Genomic DNA, 27491 nt, shown 5'->3' with positions numbered 1-27491 from the left:
TTCTGAAGAGCAGTGGTCCTAACACTGACCTTCATGGAACACTACCTCTCATAATCTACTGCGAAATAACTTCTTTTTACTGACATCCTGTACTTTTGATCTTGAAGTTAGCTCACAATCGATTCTCCCACTTGTTGCCTGACTCCACATTCTCTGACCTTATTCATTGCTCTATGTCTGCACCATATCGGAGGCTATTTGAAAATCAAAATAAATACAGCTATTGCATTACTGTTGTTTGTTCTCTCTGTTACTTAATCAAAAAGTTCAATAACCTAGAACAACAAAGATTTCACTTTGCAAAATCCATGCTAACTATTCATTAATAAATTTCTTGTTTCCAGATGTTCAATTCTTTCTTTTAGTAGGGCTTCCATTATTTTTCTTACTATCAATGTTAAGTTGTATGGTTGCCATCCTTAATATTAGGAATTTCTGTGCCATATTTTTCAAATACATTTATGATGCTACCAGCAATCAGTGAATGTTTCTCACCTCCACTCAGCTTTATAACTTATTTGCATGTATACTTTTTTTCCCTGTTCTGTTTATGTCTGACTGTCTCGCTCTCTCTCTCAGATTTACTATCATTACATGTGTACCTTTTTCCTGCCCCTGTCTCTCAGGTTTACCATCTGCCACAAAACTGAAGTGGTGAAGAATACGTTGAACCCAGTCTGGCAACCATTTACTATTCCAGTCCGTGCACTATGCAATGGGGACTATGACAGGTCAGTGTATGGTATAGTCAACTGTTATTGCTGTACAGTGGTTTACAATGTCTTGTGTGGTTCTCTGCAATACTACCCTCACATTGCCCTAAATTAGACCCAATTGTCTACCCTTCATAAACTTCAACTCGTCCAAAACTCCACTGTTTGCACCTTGGATTCTATGTCAAAAAATGAGGCGCTGGAAAAGCACGGCAAGTCAGTCAGCATCCAAGGAACAGGAGAGTCGATGTTTCAGCCATAAACCCTTCATCAGAAATGGCTATGCCTGAAACATTGATTCTTCTGCTCCTCAGATGCTGCCTGACCAGCTGCGCTTTTCCAGCGCCATACTTTTTGACTTTGGTCTCCAACATCTGCAGTCCTCACTTTCAACTTTGATACTATCTTGAGTAAGAAACTACGGGCATAATCTTGTTGGGGCATTGGCAATTTTGCTTTCCTGCTTTTGTGCCAGTGAGAATCACAAACTGCCTTTTTTTGGGAAGGCCCATCAAATCACAAGTCAATGGAGCCATTGGCAAGGCTTTCCCTGCAAACAAAATCTCAGGGGGCAGAACTCACAGAGGCCAGCTGATGGCGTTTAGGAGCACCACAAGGAAGACATGACTAAACTGGGAAGAGCCGCCATCCTGAAGTCCCAGGATTATAGAATGATCAGACTGGAGGAAGGTAATGCATGGGCATGAGGATGTGATTTGCAATGTTACATTTGCAGAAAGAGTGGGCCAGGGCATCGATAGTGAGAGTGGGGGAGGCGGGGGGGGTTGGTTGGTTCTCAATGACAGACCACCTTTCCGATGCCCAGGCACTTTGTGCCTTTGTTGGCGGTAGCTGCTGTCTGAAGGTGACAGGACTAACCCTGCTGTTTTAGCTGTCATGCATGCAGCCCATCTGCAGTTGAGTTAATATAAACCTTAAGAGAACATTGCTCTGAAGAGTTCATTATAATCCTCAACTGACAAGAAGGTTGATCCTGGACCTTCACACCCAGAACCTAAATCAGGCAGATGTAGAAAGGGGCAGAATTCATTGATGCCACTGCTGCATCAAATTAAGTACCTGCCCCACCTCCAACTCCCCATCCATGAGATAGAAGATTCGATCATGTGACTCATTAACCAATCAGATTGAAGAGTCATAGATAAAAAAGCAGACTCTGAGCAGGGCAGCACTAGACGTCCGGTGTGTGGCCACCGCCATCCAACGTCTTAAAACGGCAGTGCTTCGACCCGACGTAGTGCACCAGTTGGAGGATACTCAGGTGTGCAGTGGGATCCCGTCCGCGCTCAACCCTGCCTGGAGGGAATTTCACATTGGCCCCAAGGTCCCGTACTTCCCACGGGAGCCTGTGCCCCACAACCTGAGCCGCCTCCGGAATTTTAATTTTGTCCCTTTTAAGGACGTAAAAAGGCAGGCCCTGTATCGACTGCTGCTGCACACCGTCCACCTCTTCTCCCTCATCCACCGTCCGGACATGCCTTGGCATGCACATTTGCCACCGGGCGGTGGGGATCCCCAGTGGAGGGCTCTCTACGTGGGAGTCCTCCCCCTTTCTCTCGGGGATCTGGGCTGGAGGGTGCTGCACGCAGCAGTCCCTGCAACCGCAGGTTGCGGTGGTTCACGGACTCCCAGTCCAACTGCTTGTTCTGTGGTGCCGTGGAGTCTGTGGGCCATGTATATATTGGGTGTGGGCATTTGCACTCCCTTTTTGATTTTCTTAAAAACCTACTCCTCTGCTTTTGGTTGCACTTCAGTCCCACGCTCCTGATCTTCGGGCACCTGGTACGGAGGAGGGAGGGCAGGTCTGAAGACCTCCTCATGGGTCTGCTCGTGGGCCTGGCCAGACTGGCCATAAACAGGTCCAGACACCGGGCCGTGGAGGGGGTCGTTAGGGCCGATTGCCTGCCCCTCTTCCGCGGTTACGTTAAAGCCCTGGTGTCTCTGGAAAAGGAGCACGTGGTGTCGACCAACACCCTGGAGTTGTTCAGGGAGAGGTGGGTGCCGCAGGGAGTGGAGTGCATTATTTCCCCCTCCAACTCTATTTTGATTTAATCCCTGCCCTCCCCTTCACTGTTTGATCACACAGCGCTGCCCTTTGATGTGAAGGGCACTGCTTGTCACTGGCCACTCGGGTGTTTCCTTTCTTCCTGGTGGTGGAAACTGAATAAAGATTTGTACACCTTGTGTCTTTCACTGTGTCTCACACCTGCGCACACACAACATGGGTGCTGAGGAAAAAGTAAGCACTACTGCAGTGTGGGGAAAAAAATAAAAAGGGAGTTAAAAAAAGAGAAGAAAAAATAAATAAATTAATAAACAGGAGATTTTTTGATGTGAACGGCATCGCTTGTCAAAAAAAAAAGCAGAGTCTGAATATGTCAGGTATAATATTGATTCAGTGATTCAAATTACATGCAGAAAGCAAAACAAAAATAGAAAGATTGGTTGGATTAAGTGAATGAAATTAGGAAGCTGGAAAGAATGTCTTCAAAAATGTACAATGCTGGTGTTTAAATCTCAAATAATAATGACAATCTGAAAGAATGACAGTCTACAATTTTAAAAGTTAATTTTCAATGAAAGGAAAGTTGTGTTCTACTAATTAAGTCTCATTGTGCCATTAAAAGAATGATTAGACTGGAATGAACCAGCCCTAATGTTTTCTGGTGAATTTAGTTCCTTTCTCTGAGGTCAGTAGAGCAGCCTCTCACCATATAATAGCCTGTGGGAATGGGTTCAAACTCCACCACCGTAGTGGGTGGAATTTAACTTTGATTGATGTACTTAAACAGAAGTGGTGAAGTGCCACAAAACAGAAGTGGCGAAGAATACATTGAATCCAATCTGAAGTTAGCCTCAATAATGGTGATGATAATGTGATGATGCTGTAACTTTAAAAGGTTATACTATCCTCTTTTTTTGGAGAGAGGTTGTACGGTAGATGTGCCGAACCGGGGACTGAAGTCGACTGGAGTAAACAACTTGTGAGGCCATGGGTGGTCTTTTTTTAAAGTTGGAAGAATGGAAGCAGCCTGGGTGTGGCCAGCTCTTACAAACCAGGCTTTCTATAGTTTTTTAGCTTTAGCAACAGAAGCTGTTTCAGGTTGCAAAAGAATTGGAGGCTTGATTGATTGATTGTCATGTGTACCAGAGTACAGTGAAAAGCTTTGTTTATGAGCAGTCCAGGCAGATCATAGTAAGCAAGAATGTACAGATCAAAGGTTGTAAATAAAAACTAAGACAGAGACTACAGGTTATATTGCACAAGGTGTGTGCTAGATGATGGTACATTGGGGAAACTGAGCAAAGGCTACGACAACGGATGAATGGGCACCGCACAACAATCAACAGACAGGAGGGTTCCCTCCCAGTTGGGGAACACTTCAGTGGTCCAGGACATTCAGCCTCGGACCTTCGGGTGACCATCCTCCAAGGTGGACTTCGGGACAGGCAGCAGAGGAAAGTGGCTGAGCAGAGGCTGATAGCTAAGTTCGGTACCCATAGGTAGGGCCTCAACCAGGACCTTGGGTTCATGTCACATTACAGGTGATCACCATTGCACTACACACACACACACACACATACACACACACACAGATATTCCTACACACACACACACTCTCACATGCACACGGACACAGATACACACAGACGCGCACACAGACACCCACACACACCCTTATAGACACACAGACTCCCACACATGCACCCCCTCACAGACTTAAGACACTCTGCACTCACTACATACACACACACACACGCACTTTCTCACACTCACAACCCCCACCCCAGACAAACACACAGACAGACAGACAAAGACCCACATGCACACATATATATTGTGTGTGGTGATTTTTTTTGGTACAAAGTTACATTGCACTTTGCTCAAAAACCACATAGATTCATGTCGAACTCTGAGCTCAAAAACTGCATGAATTTATGTAAAACTCTGTTAGTTCACTTTTTAGATTGGAATCAATCTAAACATCAGGTCATAGACAGAGAACACAGGCGGCTAACACCTTTAACACATTGTCTAGCTATCACCATTGTTAACAGCTAACCTGAGAATGCAACTTTAAAAAAAAGGGTTTTGTGATTTACACATGAAAGAAGTGAAACTATCACTGTATTCTAACAGATGAAAGGCTTAACAGACAATCAATTCTGCAATATATAATTTCAGTTACATCACACTGCAAATTTTTGCTATAAATTCTGTGTTACGATCGAGCCCTCCACAGTCACCTGATGAAGGACTGTCGCTCCGAAAGCTAGTGTGCTTCCAATTAAACCTGTTGGACTATAACCTGGTGTTGTGTGATTTTTAACTTTGTGCTAGATGAGATCAGCATTATTTGAGGCTAGAGAGTCCAATCATCATTCTAATATCGGCCAGAAAGAAGCTGTTCCCGAACCTGCTGGTGCTTGGGTCCAGGCTTCTGTATCTTCTGCCTGATGGAAGAGGTTGTTGGAGAGTATTACCGGGGTTTGATGGGTCTTCAATGATGTTGACAGCCTTTCCGTGGCAATGAGCAGAGTAAATGGAGTCAATGAATGAAAGGTTGGCTTCTGTGATGGTTTGAGCTGTGCACACAACCTTCTGCAGTTTCTTACGGTCCTGAGCAGAGCAATTGCCGTACCAGACCATGCTGCATCGGAACAACAGGCTTTCAATGGTGCAGTTGTAGAAGTTGGTGCGGGTCCTTATGGGCATACCAAATTTCCTGAGTCGCCTGAGGAAGAAGAGGTGTGTTGTGCCTCCTTGACAATTGCATCTGCGTTGGAAGTCCAAAACAGGTTGTTGGTTACTCTGATGCTCTCCACCTTCTCGACCTCTGTTCCATTGATGTGGATGGTTGGATGGTGGCATGTTCTCCTCCTTTCTTACTAAAGTCAATGAGCAGTTCTTTAGTTTTGCCAACATTGAAACATTGCACCACGTCATCAAGCCCTTTATCTCTCTTCTGTATTTTGCCTTGCCATTTTTCGATATCTGTCCGACTACTGTGGCGTCATCGGTGAACTTGTAAATGGTGTTCATTTGGAATTTGGCCACATAATCTTGTGTGTACAGGGAGTACAGTAGGGAGCTGAGGGCATATCCTTGGGGGGCTCCAGTGTTGAGTGTTATTGTGGAGGAGGTGCAGTTACCTATCTTCACTGATTGCGGTCCATGGGTCAGAAAGCTGAGAATCTAGTTGCAGTTGAATGTCTCTTGACTACTATACGGTCTAAATTTTCTTTTGATATGTTTTCCTCCTGGATTGGAGAACCGCATGTAAGAATCTGTGTCTGAATTTGCGTTTTCGCCAAGGGGTGTGTTTGTGGAATATTATGATATTTGAACAGTTAATTGTTATTAGGTACGTTATCTATTATTTGGCTAAGTCTTCCAATAGTCGAGAGTGTGTTGCTGGGAAAGCACAACAGTCAGGCAGCATCGGAGGAGCAGTAGAATCAATGTTTCAGGCATAAGCCCTTCATCAGAAATGAGGCTTGTGGGCACGGGACTGAGAGATAAATGGGAGTCATGGGGAATGAGGAAGCTGCTGAAATCCACATTCATCCTGTGTAGTTGCAGGGTCCCAAGGCAGAATATGAGGTATTTTTCCTCCAGGCGTTGGGTGGGAAGGGTTTGGCAGTGGAGGAGGCTCAGGATCTGCATGTCCTTGATGGAGTGGGAGGGGCAGTTGAAGTGTTCAGCCACAGGGTGGTGAGATTGGTGGGTGCAGGTTTCCCAAAGATATTCTCTGAAACGATCCGCAAGAAGGCATTCTGTCTCCCCGATTTGGAGTAGACCAAATCGGATGCAAAGGATGCAGTAGATGATATTGATAGAGGTACAGGTAAATTGCTGACAGATGTGGAAGCCTTGAGGCCTTGGATGGAGGTGAGGGGAGTAGTGTGGCACAGGTTTTGCACTTCCTATGGTGGCAGGGAAAGGTGCCAGGAGTGGGGTGTTGGCTGGTGTGGGAGGGGTGTTGACCTCACAAGGAAGTCGCGGAGGGAATGGTCACTCTGTGATGCGGATAGCAGTTGGGAGGGAAATATATCTTTGGTGGTGGGGTCGGTTTGGAGGTGGCAGAAGTGGCGGAGGATGGTGCAATGTATGTGGAGGTTGGTGAGATGGAAGGTGAGGACCAGGGAGTTCTGTCCTTGTTGTGTTGGGAGGGGTGGTGTTCAAGGGCAGTGGTGCGTGAAGTGGAGGAGGTGCGCTGCAGGGCATCATCAACCACGTGGGAAGGGAAGCTGCCATCTTGGAAGAAGGAGGCAATCTGGGACTTACTGAAGTGGCATTGGTCATCCTAGGAACAGATGCGGTGGAGGCAGAGGAATTGGGGATAAGGGATGGTGTTTTTACAGGAGATAGGGTGGGAGGTATATTCTAGGTAGCTGCGAGAGTCGGTGGGTTTGTAATAAATGTCTGTGGTTAGTCGGTCGCCGGAGATGGTGATGGAGAGATCCAGAAAGGGGAGGGAGGTGTCTGAGATGGTCAGGTGAATTTGAGGTTGGGGTGGAAGGTGTTGGCAAAGTTGATGAACTGTTCAACCTCCTTGTGGGAGCACAAGGTGGCACCGATACAGTAATCAATATAGCAGAGGAACAGGTGGGAGGTGGTGGTCCTCACCTTCCATCTCACCAACCTCCACATACATTGCACCATCCTCCGCCACTTCTGCCACCTCCAAACCGACCCCACCACCAAAGATATATTTCCCTCCCAACTGCTATCCGCATCACAACAAGGACAGAACTCCCTGGTCCTCACCTTCCATCTCACCAACGTCTGCATACATTGCATCATCGTCTGCCACTTCCGCCACCTCCAAACAGACCCCACCATCAAAGATATATTTCCCTCCCCATCCCTATCAGCGTTATGGAGAGACCATTCCCTCTGCGACTCCCTCATCAGGTCCACACCCCCCACCAGCCCACACCCCACTACTGGCACCTTTTCTTGCCACCACAGGAAATGCAAAAACCTGTGCCCACACCGCTCCCCTCACCTCTGTCCAAGGCCCCAAGGGATCCTTCCACATCCTTCAGAAATTTACCTGTACCTCTACCAATGTCATCTAATGTCATCAGCTTTGGTGAAGCCTGGGGGAATAGTGGGTCTTGGTTTCCAACACAAGACCCCACGAGACATCACAGACACTCACTCATCCCATGACAGAGTAAAGAAAAGACACTGGTAAAATAAATACCTATTTTTGTAAGGCATTTCTATGGAAGAGAGCAGGATCGATTGACATCACTTTTTTTTTGCCTTTCATGTTTAGGACAGTGAAGGTGGACGTCTATGATTGGGATCGAGATGGCAGGTAAGGCTGAACCTTTCAAAGATCTGTGGTGAGTAGTCACAGGGTTACATCCACCTATCTGTTTATCTACTTCCACCGAACTATTAAATTAGATTCCTGCTCATTTTACTGAATTCCTTGTTCTGTGACTGCCAATACATTAGGCCATTTTCCTAGACGCTTGAACGATTTCCTTGTCTTCACAGTGCAGGTAGCTGACTGATGTAATAGCTGTCATCAGTGCTGAGCTGGAACCAGTCACTCAGAACTGTACAAGGGCAATTCGAGGAAATGACTGTCTGATTTATATTCTACCTCGCATATCCACACAGGATGCTCGGGATCAAATGGCTCGGGTAATCAATATATTGGCGGCAAGCCCTGGCCACTCTATGATTACTGTACAGAAAGAAAGAAAATTGTTCTGTTAAATCCCCACTTTTGTACCTTGCCCTCAAGAGAATACGCAAAACAGGAAAACTTGCCCCTGGATGAAAATGCTGGGTGTCAGGCCCTTTCATTTCTCATTTTAGGTTGAGGTAAATTTGGAGTATTTGCAATTGAAGTAAGTGCCTAATGGACTGAGTCGATAAAACATGGAGCTGGAATAAGCACAGCTGGTCAAGCAGCGTCAGATGAGCAGGAGGGTCAACGTTTCAGGCAGGACCCTTCATCTGTGCTGTGTCTTTTCCAGCTCCACATTCTATCAAATTTGACTTCCCAGTGTCTGCAGTCCTCACTACCTCTGAGTGCATAATGGTCTAAGTTGACAGTGAAAGATGATGGGTTGATCATCAAACGATTGATCTAAAAACCCTCACAATTGCAAGAAATAAAAGGAATTTCTTTGACAGAGGAAGAATTTCCTTCTCTGAACCATGGTCTTGGTGACAGTAGCCTGGCACTGAGCAGCACAAAACCAGGCAGTGATGTGGTACCATCCCTCATTTGTAGTAAAGAAAAAACAAAGAACTGCAGATGCTGTAATTCTGAAACAACACCGGAATGATTGGAGAAACTCAGCAGGTCCAGCAACATCTGTGGAGAGACTCTGAAGAATGGCCATTGGACCCAAAATGTTGATCCTGCTTTTTCTTGATAGATGCTGCTTGAGCTGCTGAATATCTCCAGCAATTCCTGTTTTTGTTGTGATTTTGCAGTAATTGGATTGTCAGCCAAAATAATGAGGGATGTTGGAATCTACCTCTATATATGTAGACATATACTAATGAGCTAACAGAGTGGCACCATAAACAGGGTAATATAACAGGGTCATAGAATCCCTACAGTGTGGAAGTAGGCCATTTGAACCATCAAGTCCACACCAACCCTCTGAACAGCAAACCAGCCAGACCCACCCTCCTACCCTGTCCCTGTAACCGTGCATTTCCTATAGCTATTCCATCTAGCCTGCACATCCCTCAACGTTATGGGCAATTTAGCTCGGTCAACCTACCTAACCTGCACATATTTGGACTGTGGGAGGAAACTGGAATACCCAGAGAAAACCCACACAGACATGGAGGGGAATGTGCAAACTTCACACAGACAGTCATCAAGTCATACAGATGTACAGCACAGAAACAGATCCTTCCGTCCAAATCGTCCATGCCGACCAGGTATCCTAAATCTAAACCCTTCCTATTTATATACCCAGCCTTTTAAATGTTGTAATTGTACCAGCCTCCACCACTTCCTCTGACAGCTCATTCCATACACGCACCACCCTCTGCTCCTTTTAAATCTTTCTCCTCTCACCCCAAACCTATGGGCTCCCCCACCCCAGGGAAAAGACCTTGTCTATTCTGGAATTGAACACAGGTCCCTGACATTGTGAGGCAACAGTCCTAACCACTGAGCCACCATGCCCCCCGAACAGATCCACTGTGTACGGCAGTATACATCTTCTGCCAGTACAACTTTGGAGCAATGAGCATAAGAGCAACCAGAACAGAATGGGTGCTCAGCATTGTAGACAGAAGCATTCTATAATTCAACATATAAAAGGTGCATTAACCGAGATTGACTCAGAGGAGATTAATCCACACTTGTCCAGTGTTAACAAGAGGCATTGGAGAAGAGTATTCTTCAAACTGCTACGAACCTCCTACCACTGCATAGGAAGACTTTTTCAGGAACTCACTGTTCCAACTCGCCTGTCCCGAAAAGAAAGCTCACAAAAGACAAGGCTATCATTTAAAAATTAATTAAACAAATTTTCCAGAGTCAAATCAGCCACTAATTGCTGGCCTAATGAATCTCCGCAATTCAGGCTTATGAATCAGTAGGCTGACACATGGCATTAGGCCTGTAACAATTTGGTACTTCTAACACTAGGGGTGGATTTACCAGCATAGTGCCAGAATTGGAGATTTCTACCTCATGGAGAGGGTAGAGAATCTGAGCCTGTTCTCTGTCGAGTAAGGAAAGGTGAGATTTAATATATATGTTCAAAATTACGGGGGGGTTGCGATAATGTGTATTTGGCACCACTGTCTTCCTTGGGAAGAGCGTGAATGTCCAACCCTTGTCTAAGGCTGTCAGACCCCATTATATATGGTGACAACAGTGGTGCATGGTTTGTGAGCTATTTCTGAGGGATCCCAGCAGCAATAGTAAATTCTGAAGAGTGAACAGACTTTGATCTGATGGGACACACTCAAGAAAACTGCCCACAACAGTAACTGGATTAAATTCCCATTACTACAGTTCCGATGACAGACAACTTGAATGCCACAGAATGATGGAGAAAGCCTTACCTTCATACGAGCCCCAGGATATCGCAGGAGATCTCAACTAGACTGTGCACTGAAGAAACTGATTCCATTGTTACAGGGCCATCTCACCGACAGAACTCACTTAAATGCCAGAAAAGGAACAGCGAGTGTGCTCTTGTGCTCTGGTGGCGATAGCTTAAGAGAAGAGATTGATGAACACCCTGTTAAATATGACGTAATGGTTGAAGCATTTGATTCTTACTTGGGTTTCAAAGGAGGGCTCCTATAGACTGGGAAAAAATCAAAATACCCAGGACACGGCAGCAAATGTTTAAATCCTCCAGTAAGAATATCTCTTGGATGCCACCAGACTCGGATGCTGAAAGAGTGCTGGTCAATCAGGTCAATTGTCCTTGATGGTGTTAAGCTTCTTGAGTGTTATTGAAGCTGAATCCATCCCAGTCAGTGTAGTGTATTCAATCACACTCCTGACTTGAGGACAGGCATTTGGGAGAGTTACTCACCATAGAATTCCTAGCCTCTTTATTCCTTAATTCCTTAAATACCTATACCTTTAAGGAATAAAAGAATGACAAGAGTAAGATTAGGGCCAATCAAGGGTAGTAGTGTGAAGTTGTGTGTGGAATCAGAGGAGATAGGGAAAGCACTAAATGAATATTTTTTGACAGAATTCACTCTAGAAAATGACAATGTTGTTGAGGAGATTACTGAGATACAGGCTACTAGACTAGGTGGGATTGAGGTTCACAAGGAAGAGGTATTAGAAATCCTGCAGAGTGTGAAAATAGATAAGTCCCCTGGGCCGGATGGGATTTATCCTAGGATCCTCTGGGAAGCCAGGGAGGAGATTGCCGAGCCTTTGGCATTGATCTTTAAATTGTCATTGTCTACAGGAATAGTGCCAGAAGACTGGAGGACAGCAAACGTGGTTTCCCTGTTCAAGAAGGGGAGTAGAGACAATCCTGATAATTATAGACCAGTGAGCCTTACTTCAGTTGTTGGTAAAGTGTTGGAAAAGTTTATAAAAGATAGGATTTATAATTATCTAGAAAAGAATAATTTGGTTAGGGATAGTCAGCACGGTTTTGTGAAGAGTAGGTCGTGCCTCACAAATCTTATTGAGTTCTTTGAGAAGGTGACCAAACAGGTAGATGAGAGTAAACCGATTGATGTGGTGTATATGGAGTTCAGCAAGGCGTTCGATAAGCTTCCCCACAGTAGGCTATTGTACAAAATGTGGAGGAATGGGATTGTGGGAGATATAGCAGTTTGGATCAGTAATTGGCTTGCTGAAAGAAGACAGAAAGTGGTAGTTGATGGGAAATGTTCATCCTGGAGTCCAGTTACCAGTGGTGTACCGCAAGGGTCGGTGTTGGGTCCACTGCTGTTCGTCATTTTTATAAACGATCTGGATGAGACCGTAGAAGGGAGGGTTAGTAAATTTACAGATGACACTAAGGTCGGTGGAATTGTGGATAGTGACGAAGGATGTTGTAGGTTACAGAGAGACATAGATAAGTTGCAGAGCTGGGCTGAGAGGTAGCAAATGGAGTTTAATGCGGACAATGTGAGGTGATTCACTTTGGTCGGAGTAACCGGAATGCAAAGTACTGGGCTAATGGTAAGGTTCTTGGTAGTGTAGATGAGCAGAGAGATCTCGGTGTCCAGGTACTCAGATCCTTGAAAGTTGCCACCCAGGTTGTTAGGGTTGTTAAGAAGGCATACAGTGTTTTAGCTTTTATTAACAGAGGGATCGAGTTCTGGAACTATGAGGTTATGCTACAGCTGTACAAAACTCTGGTGTGGCCGCACTTGGAATATTGTGTACAGTTCTGGTCACTGCATTATAAGAAGGATGTGGAAGCTTTGGAAAGGGTGCAGAGGAGATTTACTAGGATGTTGCCTGGTATGGAGGGAAGGTCTAATGAGGAAAGGCTGAGGGACTTGAGGCTGTTTTCGTTAGAGAGAAGAAGGTTGAGAGGTGACTTAATAGAGACATATAAGATAATCAGAGGGTTAGATAGGGTGGACAGGGATAGCCTTTTTCCAGGATTGGTGACGGAAACCACGAGGGAGCATAGCTTTAAATTGAGGGGTGATAGATATAGGACAGATGTCAGAGGTAGTTTCCTTACTCAGAGAGTAGTAAGGGTATGGAATGCTTTGCCTGCAACGGTAGTAGATTCGCCAACTTTAAATACATTTAAGTCGTCATTGGACAAGCATATGGACGTACATGGAATAGTGTAGATTTGATGGGCTCCAGATTGGTATGATGGGTCGGCGCAACATCGAGGGCCGAAGGGCCTGTACTGCGCTGTAATGTTCTATGTTCTATGTTCTATATTCTGACCTGCATTTGCAGTCTGTATATGGTTGATCCAGTTTAATTTCTGGTCAATGGTAACTCCCATAATGTCAATAATGAGGGACTCATTAATGTCCATTTAATGTCAAGGCATGATGGTTAGGTTTTCATTTCTTGGAGACAGTCACCGGGGAGCACTTGTGCGAAGTGACACGGTGTAAGATGGAAAACGAGGTGCATTTACAGAACCCACCGATGGGACAGGGGCTTGTGCATAGGGGAAGAGACCATGCCACATTGCAGCTTATGCCTTTTCTCGCAGAATGATGATTTATACTGCTCAGTGGTTAGCACTGATGCTTCACAGTGCCAGAGACATGGGTTCAATTCCCGCCTCAGGTGACTCTCTGTGTGGAGCTTGCACATTCTCCCCGTGTCTGCGTGGGTTTGCTCTGGTTTCCTCTCACAGTCCAAAAATGTGCAGGTCAGGTGAATTGGCCACGCTAAATTGCGCGTAGTGTAAGGTGAAGGGGTAAATGTAGGGGAATGGGTCTGGGTGGGTTGCGTTTCGGCAGGTCGGTGTGGGCTTGTTGGGCCAAAGGGCCTGTTTCCACACTGTAAGTAATCTAAGTAATCTAATCTAAGAATACAGAGTAAAATCGAAGTAAACTATAAATAGGTTGAGATTGGTCAGAGGAGAAAGTGAGGTCTGCAGATGCTGGAGATCAGAGCTGAAAATGTGTTGCTGGAACAGCGCAGCAGGTCAGACAGCATCGAGGGAACAGGAGAATTGACGTTTCGGGCATAAGCCCTCTGAGGTTGGTCAGATTCAAGGGAGATAGTCGTGGTGGTGGATGAAAAATGCTGTAAGTCAAGATAGAATTGGAGTGATAAATGGGGAGAGGATGAAGAAGATATATTAATTGTAAAGGGGAATAACTATTGGCAAATCAAAATGCGGAATGATTGGAACTGGTAGAGCTAAGTACCAAACTAAAGTCATTATTTGGTCTCATCATAAGCCAAGCAAAGTGTAAGCACCAATCAGGCAACTTGTCTAGCTCACCTTTTTGTTGGTACCTTACCAATTTCACTTGATGCCCAGTTTCCCAAATTCTTCCTTGGAGACATGGTAACAATTGATTGGGGAAAAACACCCCCAAGAGCACCTTCAAGAAATCAGTGAGAAAGTAGAGGGTGCTTTCATAGCCACTTTGCTCTGTGCCCACAATATGGCAGGAAACAGCCTCACCAGTTCCAAGCTGGACAATGCCATTAAAGCTAGCCCTTTTTAAAGTTGGATACGCTGGAGAAGTCTTTAAATTCCAATTCAGAAATCTAAAAGGATGCCCACTAGATCAACCAGTGTCCAAGAAATAAAATGTAGATGAACATGATGTGCCTTTTTTTGGATGAAGTCATAAAATCGAAGGGATGTTTTTCAGAGTGCTGTCAATGGCTACAGAGCAAATTTCAAATTAGATATTGGAAAAGGAGTTTCAATTCTTATTGGCACTGTGCAGAGGCTGTAGCTTAATTTTCTCCATCCACCAGCTATACATGGTTTGCACCTTTCCAGTATTCTCAGAACCTGCTTACGTTTTTTACACAGAAACTTGTTTGTGTTTTGAGCAGCAAGTTGACATATTGTGGAATGGATTGTTTGAAAGGTTAATGAAAGCAGATTCAAGAGTTACTTTCATGTTAATCTACCTGGTTGGAATAAAATTGTAAGGTTATAGGGGACAAAGAGCAGAAGAGTATAGACATCCTTCCCGACTGTGTGATCATGGTGTTGTGAATCTTGCCTCTTAGAATGGAGCGGTGTGTTCAGGAATTTAGATTGGGAGGCGAGCACTCCTCACTGAATTGTCCAACCTCTGAAAAAGTTGTGTTGCAGCAAGGGTTTTAAAATGTAACCTTAAAAGCAAAGGGAAACACGAGAGAGAATTACAAAATGTGCCAGAATTTCAGATTGTATTTTTCAATTCGACAAGTAAACCTGAGAAGCAGATTCAAAACATTTTCAATTTCCTTTTAGGAATGTGCAAGTGTAAGTATATAGAATATGAATGATGTCTGCCTGCAATCAGTCATTTCATTAAAATTGTGCCCGGAGTAAAGCACTGGGGAGGATCTGCTGTGTTAGTGTTAGAAATTCAAAGGAATCATTGAGCATCCAGCCTGAAAAGCTCTGTTTCCTGTATCCCAAGTTCCCTGTTGTGTTAAACTATGTGAAATGTGTTTGAAAGCTATCCAGAAATGAAACAAATAACCACACGTAATAAGTGGGTCATGCAATAATATATTCATTCACTCCTCTAAGTTCTCTCTGTTCAAAGATTAATGTGCTTTAATTATTGGAAGCAATGTAAACTCCTTTTAATTTCTTTTTTTGCACAACTTGAAAGAGTGTTCTTTGGTTCTGAAGATTTATTTGAACAGGAGTGATTTCAAATACACCAAGGAACAACATGTTCCAGAAATATCGATTCAAAGTTAACGTATTGAATGTCTGCGTTTTGACCTGATACTGAGGACTAGATTCAACCTTTCACATCTTTCCGTGGTCTTAAAATATGCATAATGATAACTAATTTAATAGTGTAGAGGGTATAGCGAATCTGTATGCAGTTTCGATCCACTGCTAAATTGGTCAGGGTCTTAATATGGATGGCCCGGGGAGCTGCATTAAATTAATGCAGACCTCATTCAATAATGAAATGAGGCTCCTTTGCCCATTTTAAAACAAGGTGTCTGAATCTGTTTCTCCTAGTCAGAGCTCTGATTTGTGCTTTTAGATCTTGAATCACCTAGCTAATCTTTAAAAGGCTGAGCAGAAAATGCTGGAAAGCTGTTCCCACAAAGTAGCTGTAAAAGGCTGCTGTTGGCCCATCCACAATCCCTCAGCAATTGTCACCCACTCTCCAAAGAGGAATTTGTGAAACCGGGCATCAAGTGAAATCGGGAAAGTACCAAGGGGGGAGGGTGAGCTACAGATTGCCCTGATTGGTGCTTGCACTTTGCTTGGCTTATGATGAGAACGTTATCATGAGTTTAGTTTGGTCTTTAGCTCTATCAATTCTAGTCTTCCATTTTACAAATCCATTGGCTTAATTGACCATGATGACACCCAATACTTATTTTCCTAGCTTCCCAACCCTGACTTGCAAACATCATCACGATCGTACTCAAAATGGTATGTTCTTCTGTAGCTTCCCTACGACAGCAACAACTTTACCAATATCTGTTTCATATGTCTTTAGTGAGCTTATTTGGATTAAAATGGAATCTGTGTTCGTAGGATTGCAACAGTTCCTGTATATTTGAACATGTCAGTGTCTCATGGAGTTCTTTGCCATGACAACCTCATTGCTCAATCAAAACCTGATTGCATTCCTTGCTGGCTCATTAGAGTACCACATTGTTCAGATTGCAGTCTGGGTGCCTTCCTCTTCATTTCTAAATTACAAGTTACCCACACTAGTGAGAGAACTCACAACATGATAATTTTATGTCTCTCAATTTTCTACCAGATAAATCTGCTGAATGCCAAGTTAGTGTTAACCCTTAATATTCCCAGCATTTGTGACTGCAAATATTTGACGTCGAACTGCAATTATTACAAATAAAACTGCAGCCTCGTCAGGGATCAGAAGCCCTGTCCCAACATACACACAGCATGGCTGTGAGATCATGGCTCTTTTTTGAATAATTACATTTGAACCTAATTTAGAACAGAAGTGATCATGAATTTTTCAGAGCTCACAGAGGATGTAGAGCCAGGTGAATGTTTCTTCTTTTCATTTTCTTCTGATGTTGCAGGGAAGATGTTGCAAGGTGGGTGGCACAGCCGTCAGAAGCAGTTGGGGCCTGCCCAGTTCATGGCATGCACATTTTCTTTCAAAGCAATTTTATTTTGCAAGCCTGCGACCTTATTTAAAATGAAATAGCTATACTAATACAGCTCCGAGCTAGCAATCCCAACTGTAGGCCACAGTTGATTGTGGAAAAAACTTTTTTTTCCTTTTGGAGACTCTTCAGAATAAATTTACTATGTTTTGTTCTCCCCCATTCCCAGGCATTAATTACTTTTGTTGCTGGCATTTAATGCAATATGGTGACTATGGCTATTCCATAGTGGCCAAAAGTAGATGCAAAAGAACACAGGAGCAGTTTGTGCTGCAGCTGCCACAGCCCTGGAACTTGCATGTGTAGACACTTCAATGTGACCTGGATATGTGGAAGAAGACTTCACTTTGCTGCCTCCAGTTCACAAGACAGTTGCACCATCTGCTGCCAACTGAGTTGAAGACATCTGAAATGACTACAGCTCTTCCCAGCAAAGTTAAGGTCATCACAGCATGGCATGCTCATGCTAATGGATCAATCAAAGCAGCTAGACCACCTCAGGCACTTTGGATTTTTAAATAAATGACAGATGCAGTGTTTGCAAGGAGCAGTATTTGAGTACAGAACGTTGACCCAGGTGATGGGCTTCCCTGAGGTACAAGATGTTTCACATGGCATTCACATGGTCATGGGAGGTCCTCGTCTCAGTCCTACAATCTACATCTACTTCAATATTTACTGTCCAGCAAGTTGCCACAATGCCTTCATTAAACAGTCTTTGGTGTCTGTACTTTTAGAAGATGAATCACAACCTGGAGGGGAAATAGTTTTTAATGAGAGCAATACTAACCATCACTTCCTCGACTGTGCATTGTCCTACAGTAGGTAATATATTTGCTGTCCCATCATCACCACCTACCTAGGAACTTAGGATCAGGAGTGGGTCACTCAGCCACTCAGTCATTTCTCACATGCATTTAGATCATTGTTTATTCCTTTCTTAACTCTTCCATCTACCCATTACAGTTCCATAACCTTTAATAACTAAAATAACTGCACATCTGCATAACTGTCACCAAGTCATCCTTTATTTGCACATGCATAGTGCATAGACTCTGACCTAAAATGTGTTGCTGGAAAAGCGCAGCAGGTCAGACAGCATCCAAGGAGCAGGAGAATCGACGTTTCGGGCATGAGCCCTTCTTCAGGAATGAGGAAAGTGTGTCCAGCAAGCTAAGATAAAAGGTAGGGAGGATGGACTTGGGGGACGGGCATTGGAAATGCGATAGGTGGAAGGAGGTCAAGGTGAGGGTGATAGGCCGGAGTGGGGGTGGGGGCGGAGAGGTCAAGAAGAAGATTGCAGGTTAGGAAGGCGGTGCTGAGTTCGAGGGATTTGACTGAGACAAGGTGGGGGGAGGGGAAATGAGGAAACTGGAGAAATCTGAGTTCATCCCTTGTGGTTGGAGGGTTCCGAGGCGGAAGATGAGGAGTTCTTCCTCCAACCGTCGTGTTGCTATGGTCTAGTGATGGAAGAGTCCAAGGACCTGCATGTCCTTGGTAGAGTGGGAGGGGGGAGTTGAAGTGTTGAGCCACGGGATAGTTGGCTCATGCCCGAAACGTCGATTCTCCTGCTCCTTGGATGCTGCCTGACCTGCTGCGCTTTTCCAGCAACACACTTTCAGCTCTGATCTCCAGCATCTGCAGTCCTCACTTTCTCCTCAAAGATTTTAACCTACTGCGAATCCTCTTGCAAGGATGCCTTCCTTGAAGAAGCTCTCTTCCTCCCTCTACAAGGATTTCAGTGAGTCCCTCTCTCACTGCACACCCCAGGTAATCTCCTCTGCACAGAAGCTCTTCAGTCACGTTCTCAAACAGACTTGCTACCACAGCCACATCTCCTTCCTCAGCACCTGCCTACGGAACCGACTGACCCCGCATGGACTCCGGATTACGTTCATACCAACAAAATTTGGACCCAACCAGGACAACCAGTACCTACAACAAATCCGAAGCCTCCAGCAACAGACCTCCCTCCGGATCCTTCACTCCACACTTGCAGCCCTGCGCCGCTATGTACTTTCCCTGCAATTAGACCTACCCTAGCTCAGGACAACACTCTCACAGACCTGTAAAGGACCTCTACTGTTCTTCATCCACAGAAGGATCCATACACTAAACAAACAGTTATTCCTAGCCATATTGGAAATTAAAGGCAGTAAGTACCAAAAACTACGATGTACTTACCCCCATACTCTGGGTTCCTCAACTGTTCCAGAATCTTCCATTGGCCTCCGAAATCACTCCGGCGCCATTAACCATGTGGCCGCTACAGCGCCCGCGGCAGCAACCGCCTCCGCGAACCATGACGTCACTTCCACCCCCACCGACCTCGCAGACTCCGCGATCGCTGCCCAGACAACTGCCTCCACGATCGCCAGGAAGACCATCGCCGACAGATTTGCGGCATCCGCGGCTATCGGGAATAACACTGTTTCTGGCATCGCCACTGCCACTTCCGCCCCCAGTGACATCACTAACCTGCACGACCACTACGCCGCATGCGTCTCCGCCCCCACGCCTAACTACGCCCCCACGCCGATCTCCGTCACCACGCCTAACTCCGCCCACACGCCGATCTCCGTCCCCGCCCCACGCCGATCTCCGTCACCATGCCTAACCCCGCCTCCACACCGATCTCCGTCACCACGCCAAATCCCGCCCCGTGCCGATCTCCATCACCATGCCTAACTCCGCCCCCACGCAGATCTTCGTTCCCGCTCCCACGCCCAACCCCGCCCCCACGCCGATCTCCGTCACCACGCCTAACCCCGCCCCCACGCCGATCTCTGTCCCCATCCCCACGCCCAACCCCACCCCCACTCCCAGCTCCAGCCCCACACCAGGTCCTAGCTCCCAGCCCTGCCGTATTTTCACCATCCCTCCAGACCTCCCCCTCTCTGGAGGATGATAAATCAGTCCTCAGCAGAGGCCTCACCTTCATTCCGCTACGCTCCCGGATTAGCGAGTTCAACACGCGGCGAGACATCGAACAATTCTTCCGCTGCCTTCGCCTCCGCGCCTACTTCTTCAACCAGGTTTCTCGCCCACCCTCTGACGACCCCTTCTCCCACCTCCAACACACCCCATCCACCTGGACACCCTGTGCTGGCCTCTTACCCGTCCTCGATATCTTCATAGCCAACTGCCGCCGCGACATTAACCGCCTCAACGTCTCCACCCTTCTCACCCACTCCAACCTCTCACCCTCGGAACGTGCAGCCCTCCACTCCCACCATTCCAACCCCAATCTCACTATCAAACCAGCAAACAAGGGAGGCGCGGTAGTAGTTTGGCACACCGACCTTTACACCGCTGAGGCTAAAAGCCAGCTCGCGGACACCTCCTCCTACTGCCCCCTTGACTATGACCCCACCTCCCACCACCAAACCATCATCTCCCAGACCATCCATAACCTCATCACCTCAGGGGAACTGCCATCCACCGCCTCCAACCTCATAGTCCCACAACCCCACACCGCCCATTTCTACCTCCTGCCCAAAATCCACAAACCTGACTGCCCCGGCTGACCCATTGGCTCAGCCTGCTCCTGCCCCACTGAACTCATCTGTGCATACCTCGACACGGTCCTGTCCCCCTTAGTCCAAGAACTCCCCACCTACGTTCGGGACAGCACCCATGCCCTCCACCTCTTCCATGATTTTCGCTTCCCCGGTCCCCAACGCCTTATCTTCACCATGGACATCCAGTCCCTGTACACCTCCATCCCCCATCACAAAGGACTCAAAACCCTCTGCTTCTTCCTTTCCCGCCGTACCAACCAGTACCCTTCCACTGACACCCTCCTTCAACTGACTGAACTGGTCCTCACCCTGAACAACTTCTCTTTCCAATCCTCCCACTTCCTCCAAACCAAAGGAGTAGCCATGGGCACCCGCATGGGCCCCAGCTATGCCTGCCTCTTCGTAGGATATGTGGAACAGTCCATCTTCCGCAGCTACAGCGGCACCACCCTCCACCTTTTCCTCCGCCACATCGATGACTGTATCGGCGCTGCCTTGTGCTCCCACGAGGAGGTTGAACAGTTCATCCACTTTACCAATACCTTCTACCCCGACCTCAAATTCACTTGGACCGTCTCAGACTCCTCCCTCCCCTTCCTAGACCTTTCCATTTCTATCTCAGGCGACCGAATCAACACGGACATTTACTATAAACCGACCGACTCCCACAGCTACCTAGACTACACCTGCTCCCACCCTGCCCCCTGTAAAAACGCCATCCCATATTCCCAATTCCTTCAACTCCGCCGCATCTGCTCCCAGGAGGACCAGTTCCAATAACGTACAACCCAGATGGCCTCCTTCTTCAAAGACCGCAATTTCCCCCCAGACATGATCGACGATGCCCTCCACTGCATCTCCTCCACTTCCCGCTCCTCCGCCCTTGAGCCCCGCCCCTCCAACCGCCACCAGGACAGAACCCCACTGGTCCTCACCTACCACCCCACCAACCTCCATATACAGCGTATCATCCACCGTCATTTCCGCCACCTCCAAACGGACCTCACCGCCAGGGATATTTTTCCCTCCCCTCCCCTATCAGCGTTCTGAAAAGACCACTCCCCCCGTGACTCCCTCGTCAGGTCCACACCCCCCACCAACCCAACCTCCACTCCCGGCACCTTCCCCTGCAACCGCAAGAAATGCAAAACTTGCGCCCACACCTCCCCCCTTACTTCCCTCCAAGGCCCCAAGGGATCCTTCCATATCGGCCACAAATTCACCTGCACCTCCACACACATCATTTATTGCATCCGCTGCACCCGATGTGGCCTCCTCTACATTGGGGAGACAGGCCGCCTACTTGCGGAACGTTTCAAAGTACTCCTCTGGGACACCCGGACCAACCAACCCAACCATCCCGTGGCTCAACACTTCAACTCCCCCCTCCCACTCCACCAAGGACATGCAGGTCCTTGGACTCCTCCATCGCCAGACCATAGCAACACAACGGTTGGAGGAAGAACGCCTCATCTCCCGCCTAGGAACCCTCCAACCACAAGGGATGAACTCAGATTTCTCCAGTTTCCTCATTTCCCCTCCCCCCACCTTGTCTCAGTCAAATCCCTCGAACTCAGCACCGCCTTCCTAACCTGCAATCTTCTTCCTGACCTCTCCACCCCAACCACCCCCACTCCGGCCTATCACCCTCACCTTGACCTCCTTCCACCTATCGCATTTCCAACGCCCCTCCCCCAAGTCCATCCTCCCTACCTTTTATCTTCGCCTGCTGTACACACTTTCCTCATTCCTGAAGAAGGGCTCATGCCCGAAACGTCGATTCTCCTGCTCCTTGGATGCTGCCTGACCTGCTGCGCTTTTCCAGCAATACATTTTCAGCTCTGATCTCCAGCATCTGCAGTCCTCACTTTCTCCTCATAAACTCTGACCTAGCCAGCTCAGAGCCAGTCCCTAGAGTGTGGTGACTCTCTGACAGTTCTGTTTATATCTGATGAAGGGCTCTTGCCCAAAACATCGATTCTCCTGTTCCCTGGATGCTGCCTGACTGCTGTGCTTTTCCAGCACCACACTCTCGACTCTGACCTCCAGCATCTGCAGTCCTCACTTTCTCCTGTTTATACTTGTCAGCCAGGGCTCTCTGATTGGCCCAGTCAGGGACCTCATACTCAATGAAATCCAACCTTGTTCCACTCACTATAATACCCTTACATGTTTTGAGAAAATTTGTAGCTCAAGTTAAGGTTCTGGTAGTAGGTTTGCTCACTGAGCTGGAAGGTTCATTTCCAGACGTTTTGTTACCCTACTAGATAATATCTTTAGTGGGCTTCAGGTGAAGCACTGCTGATAAGTCCTGCTTTCTATTTATATGTTTGGGTTTCTTTGGGTTGGTGATGTTATTTCCTGTGGTGATGTCATTTCCTGTTCTTTTTCTCAGGGGGTGGTAGATGTCTTTGTTTGGCTTGTCCTAAGATGGATGTGTTGTCCCAGTTGAAGTGGTGTCCTTCCTTATCTGTATATAAGGATACTAGTGAGAGAGGGTCATGTTGTTTTGTGGCTAGTTAATGTTCATGTATCCTGGACAACACATCCATCCTAGGACAAGCCAAACAAAGACACGCACGAGAATTCCTAGAAGCATGGCAAAACAGGAATTATCAGCAATGCCTCGCCTGAGGCCCACTGAAGATGTTACCTTGTCGGGTGACGAAACACCTTCCAGCTCAGTGAACAAACCTACATCCAAACCCTTACATCAATGGTACTGCACAGAAACAGGCTATTTGGTCCAGCTGGACTCTGCCAATGCTTATGTACCACATGAACTTCTTTCCTTCCTACTACATCCAACTTTATTAGCAAAACCTTGGATTCCTTTTCAAAACCTTGTGCTTGTCTAGATTCTCCTTTAATGCTCCTGTCTGTCAGATGTTGTAATGACTCCTTTTGGTATCATGTTCCACATCCTCACTTTTCTTTAGGTACAGGAGGTTCTGCTCAATCCTTTATTGGATTTATCAGTGACTATCTTATACTAATGACTCATACTTTAGGACTCTCTGCATTTTGAACCATAATACCTGAAGATATGGGTCAATAACAATGGCAAAGCTGTCAGGGCTTACAAGCATTACTTGGCTGAAGTTCGCAGGAACATCAGGAATCTACACATACACTGTCAAATTGAAAGATCCAGAAACTGTTGTAAGTGATTCTTTGTCGCCCGAGAGAGCGCATTGTTATAATTTGGCCTGTGCCCCAAGACTGCAATTGTCTAGGAGTTGTTGAATTGATGAAAATTAATAGTCTCTGTGAAAACCTGTGAAAACATTATATCTTTATGAACAATATGAATCTGGGTGTTTAAAGTGTACTAAGTTTGTGATAATTGCACACTGAAATACAAACGGTGAATATTGGCAAGCTTAGTAGGTCTGGCAGTGCACGTGCAGAGAGAAATAGAATTCTAGGCTAGATTTTTACCGAGACCGGTAGCCTCATGCACCCTTTCAAAATGTAGATCAGGACCTGATGCTAGGGTTCCTGACCCCATTTCCAAGCTTTCTGATTTTCAGGAATGCCTCAATCATGTGCAGGCTGGGTCAGGTCATGAGCCCATGGCCAGCACTCTTGACCAAGCCAGTTGCACTGGGAGTTGGACTGACCTCGTCCTGTGCAATGTTTATGGAGTAGGGACAGTATATTAAAGGATCACAGTTCACACCGTGTCAAGGTGTAACAAACCATATTCTCCTTGGAGAAGCCTTTTGACGAGCCTCCTCATGCCCCTCCCAATATCTAGGTGTACCACCTAACAACTGCCATGGTCCCTTATGCCAGCGTATGCTTTTCCTCCTATTCCCAAGGCCCATCATGACCCCCATGCCAAGCTATAGCACTTCCAAGACTATTCACATACTATATAATATATCGAAGTATGACCATTGAATGTTTCAGAAAAAGCCTTTCAAAAAGAGATTTTAAATAATCACAAAATATCACAAAACTCTATTCAGTGCAGCCCCATAAAAGTGCTGAGGTTACCATAAAGGTCCCACCTTCTCAACCTTGCCCCTCGCTTGAGGCGTGGTGACCCTCAGGTTAAACCACCACCAGTCGGATGTTGAGACGGGCCCCAGTCCTCGAGAGTTGGAGCAGTCTCCTGGTTATGGAGGTGACTGGAGTCTCAGCAGCAATGAGACGCTTCGGCAGAGGTGACGTTTTGGCACCAGTTAGTCAGGGCTGCTTCCTCCTTTGTGTTGTGGCCTCAGGCAACGGTTTGGTGGCTGCGGAATACGGCGGCCACTGAGTAAATGAAGAAGCCATGTATGGAACAAAAAATGTAATTTGTCCTCATTTTGTATGACTTATTTTTTATATAGTTTATTAATTAAAGCGGCGACAGCTTATGGTGACTTGTACACATTTTACTGTATTGTCATAAATTGTGTAACAATAAATTACTATTGCATTATACTAGAATATATTAATGAGTGAACAACCCTATTGGACTATAGTGACTTAACTTTACCTGTAAACATGCCAATCACCCAGACCTTTTAAAGTTTCAAGAGCTGGAGCCACAAGGTATTTGAAACTACTTAAGCCTGTATAAACAAACATTAAAAGAAATTGGTAGCAGAGATCAGAACATCAAAACCATCAGATGGAGTCTCTGATGTTTCAAAAGGCAAGTGATTTTCAGGGCTGTTAGCTAAGCCTTTTTACATATTCTTATATGGGTGCCTGACCCCAGACAGTGGAGATTCTCCAGAGCAGTTTTTCCAGTGGTGGTCTTGCAAAGTCATGTATTTTCCAGACTCCCATCACCTAACTCACGGATGAAACCCTGGCACGATATTTTGAGTTGAATAGGCATCTTCCTTGGAACTGCTTCGCCTCTGAGGTCAACATCCAGCCCTGTGTTCTGAGCCGAATATAACTTTTCTGCAGAACGCCTTCTTCTGAGGAGTCATGTTTTACTAGAAAGATCAGCTAAGTGTCAATTCTAGGGAGATTTGGAGCAGGTTTTTCTTTGTGAGTTCTCGTCAGTTATCTCACACAGTTTTACACTGCCTTATCTTATTATGTATGCGACATGCCTCTATGGCAACGTCTCCCTCTGTCTTACAGCTTGCTAGCAGTGGAAATACTTCTCACTCCCAGCTGTGCATCAAGTCAACCTCTGTCAGTCATGAATAGGCCTTTACAGTATACATAGAATCATAGAGGTCTACAGTATGGAAACAGGCCCTTCAGCCTGACTTGCCCTTGCTACCTAGTTTTCACAATTAATCTAGTCTCATTTGCCTGCTTTTGGTCCATATCCCTCCATCTATCTTATCCATGTAGCCGTCCAAATTTTTCTGAAATGATAAAACTGTAGTCATCTCTGTGACAACCTCTGGTGGCAGCCCATTCCAGCCACTCACCATCCTCTGTGTGAAAGAATTGCTCCTCTGACCCTTTTGTAGCTCTCCCATCTCACCTTTAACCTATGGCCTCTTGTTTCAGATTGCCCTACCATGATGAAAAGCTGTTGACTTATCTTATCTACAGTTCTCATGATTTTATAGACCTCTATAAGGTCACCCCTCAGTCTCTTACGCTCCAGGGGAAGAAAATGTCCCAGCCTATTCAGCCTCTCCTTATAACTCAAACCTTCCAGTTCGGTAAATCTTTTTTACACTCTTTCAAGTTTAATCTATAGTAGGGTGATCAGAACTGCATGCAGTACTCCAAATGTGGCCTTAGATTAGAAAAGGTTTCTGAGGCATGTAAGTGGCAGGGCGATGTTTAATTGTAAATAGAAACTCACTTTACATCATCGCGATAGATTGATTAGAACATATCTTTAATTCCCACCTGCTTTGGAGGTGTGTCATAACAGGTAGAAAGTGAGGACTGCAGATGCTGGAGATCAGAGTCGAGAGTGTGGTGCTGGAAAAGCACAGCAGGTCAGGCAGCATCTGGGGAGCGGGAGAATCGATGTTTCGGGCATAAGCCCTTCATCAGTGTGTCATAACAGGCTGAAGTAATTAATCCAAAATGTGGCATGATGATGGGGTGATGTTGGTGCATGTGTGATGCCAACCCTCAGGGATGGGTGTACAGGTGTTCGCTGCTTGTGGAGCATATCCTGAGATGTTGGGGACTGATAGAGGCCTGAAGAAGCAAACAGTGAGTGATATTGGCAGGTACCAACTGTGTTTCTTAGATCAGGAGCTGTCACAATCTACTTTCTCACTCTCTCTCTCTCTTGCTCACATGGGAGAACAAGAAATTGCATATAAATGAAGTAGGATTAGGTCCTAATGGGACATAAATGCATTAAAATAAACTGTCATTGCCCAATCATGAGATTCGTATCCTGTCATTCAAACTTTGGGTGTGAAATCAGACTTCTATTTTTTACAAACTCAAGGATTTCATTTTACGAATCTCACCATATTTTCCCACTGACTTGCCATTGCCCAGTCACCTGGGGGACTTGGAAAGTTCAGCCCATGAACTCTGACCCTTTTCCCACAGATGCTGTCTGACGTGCTCAGTATTTGCAGACCTTCCTGTTTTTATTTTAAATCTTTGGGATCTGCAGTATTTTGTTGTTTTTTTCTAATTGTTTAATTGAAGCCTCTGTTAGCAGGTAACAATGCTGTTTTTAATAACACTGATAGTTTAGAGGAGTGCTGAATGACAGCTGCATTTGCAGAAATGTCAGGTTTTGGATGAGTCTAAGACTTACCGGTGTGTCTATCCAATTGGGAATAAAATATATCCTTTAGCAATTCAACGAAGAGCAAGTGAGTCACCCTACTGCCTGGCCAACATTGCTCCTTCCTTCCACCAACAGCATCAAAACCAAATTGTGTTGCCATTAATTAATTTCTTGGGGCCCTGTTATATTCAAATGTTGTTTCAGCTGTAACTCAGTTGGTAGCACTCTTGTCTCTGAGTCATAGGTTCTCTGCTCAAATTTAGCCTAGTGCTTGAACACAAAAAATCATGGT

The 27491-nt window shown here is 45.9% G+C and overlaps 1 protein-coding gene across 1 annotated transcript in view; it reads left to right on the top strand.

Moving 5' to 3' along the window:
- Positions 1-27491, top strand: part of LOC122558872 (copine-9-like) — a 405261-nt gene that overhangs the window by 294449 nt on the left and 83321 nt on the right. The window contains exons 9-10 of the mRNA XM_043707757.2: positions 627-731; positions 8024-8065. Of these exons, the coding sequence (XP_043563692.1) occupies positions 627-731; positions 8024-8065 (147 nt within the window). The remainder of the gene's footprint in view (positions 1-626; positions 732-8023; positions 8066-27491) is intronic.

The sequence above is a fragment of the Chiloscyllium plagiosum genome, unplaced genomic scaffold (assembly GCF_037043375.1).
Source record: "Chiloscyllium plagiosum isolate Xiang-an unplaced genomic scaffold, Cpla_swu_hap1 HiC_scaffold_14, whole genome shotgun sequence".
NCBI lineage: Eukaryota > Metazoa > Chordata > Chondrichthyes > Orectolobiformes > Hemiscylliidae > Chiloscyllium > Chiloscyllium plagiosum.
This window is presented reverse-complemented; position numbering and strand designations above follow the sequence as displayed.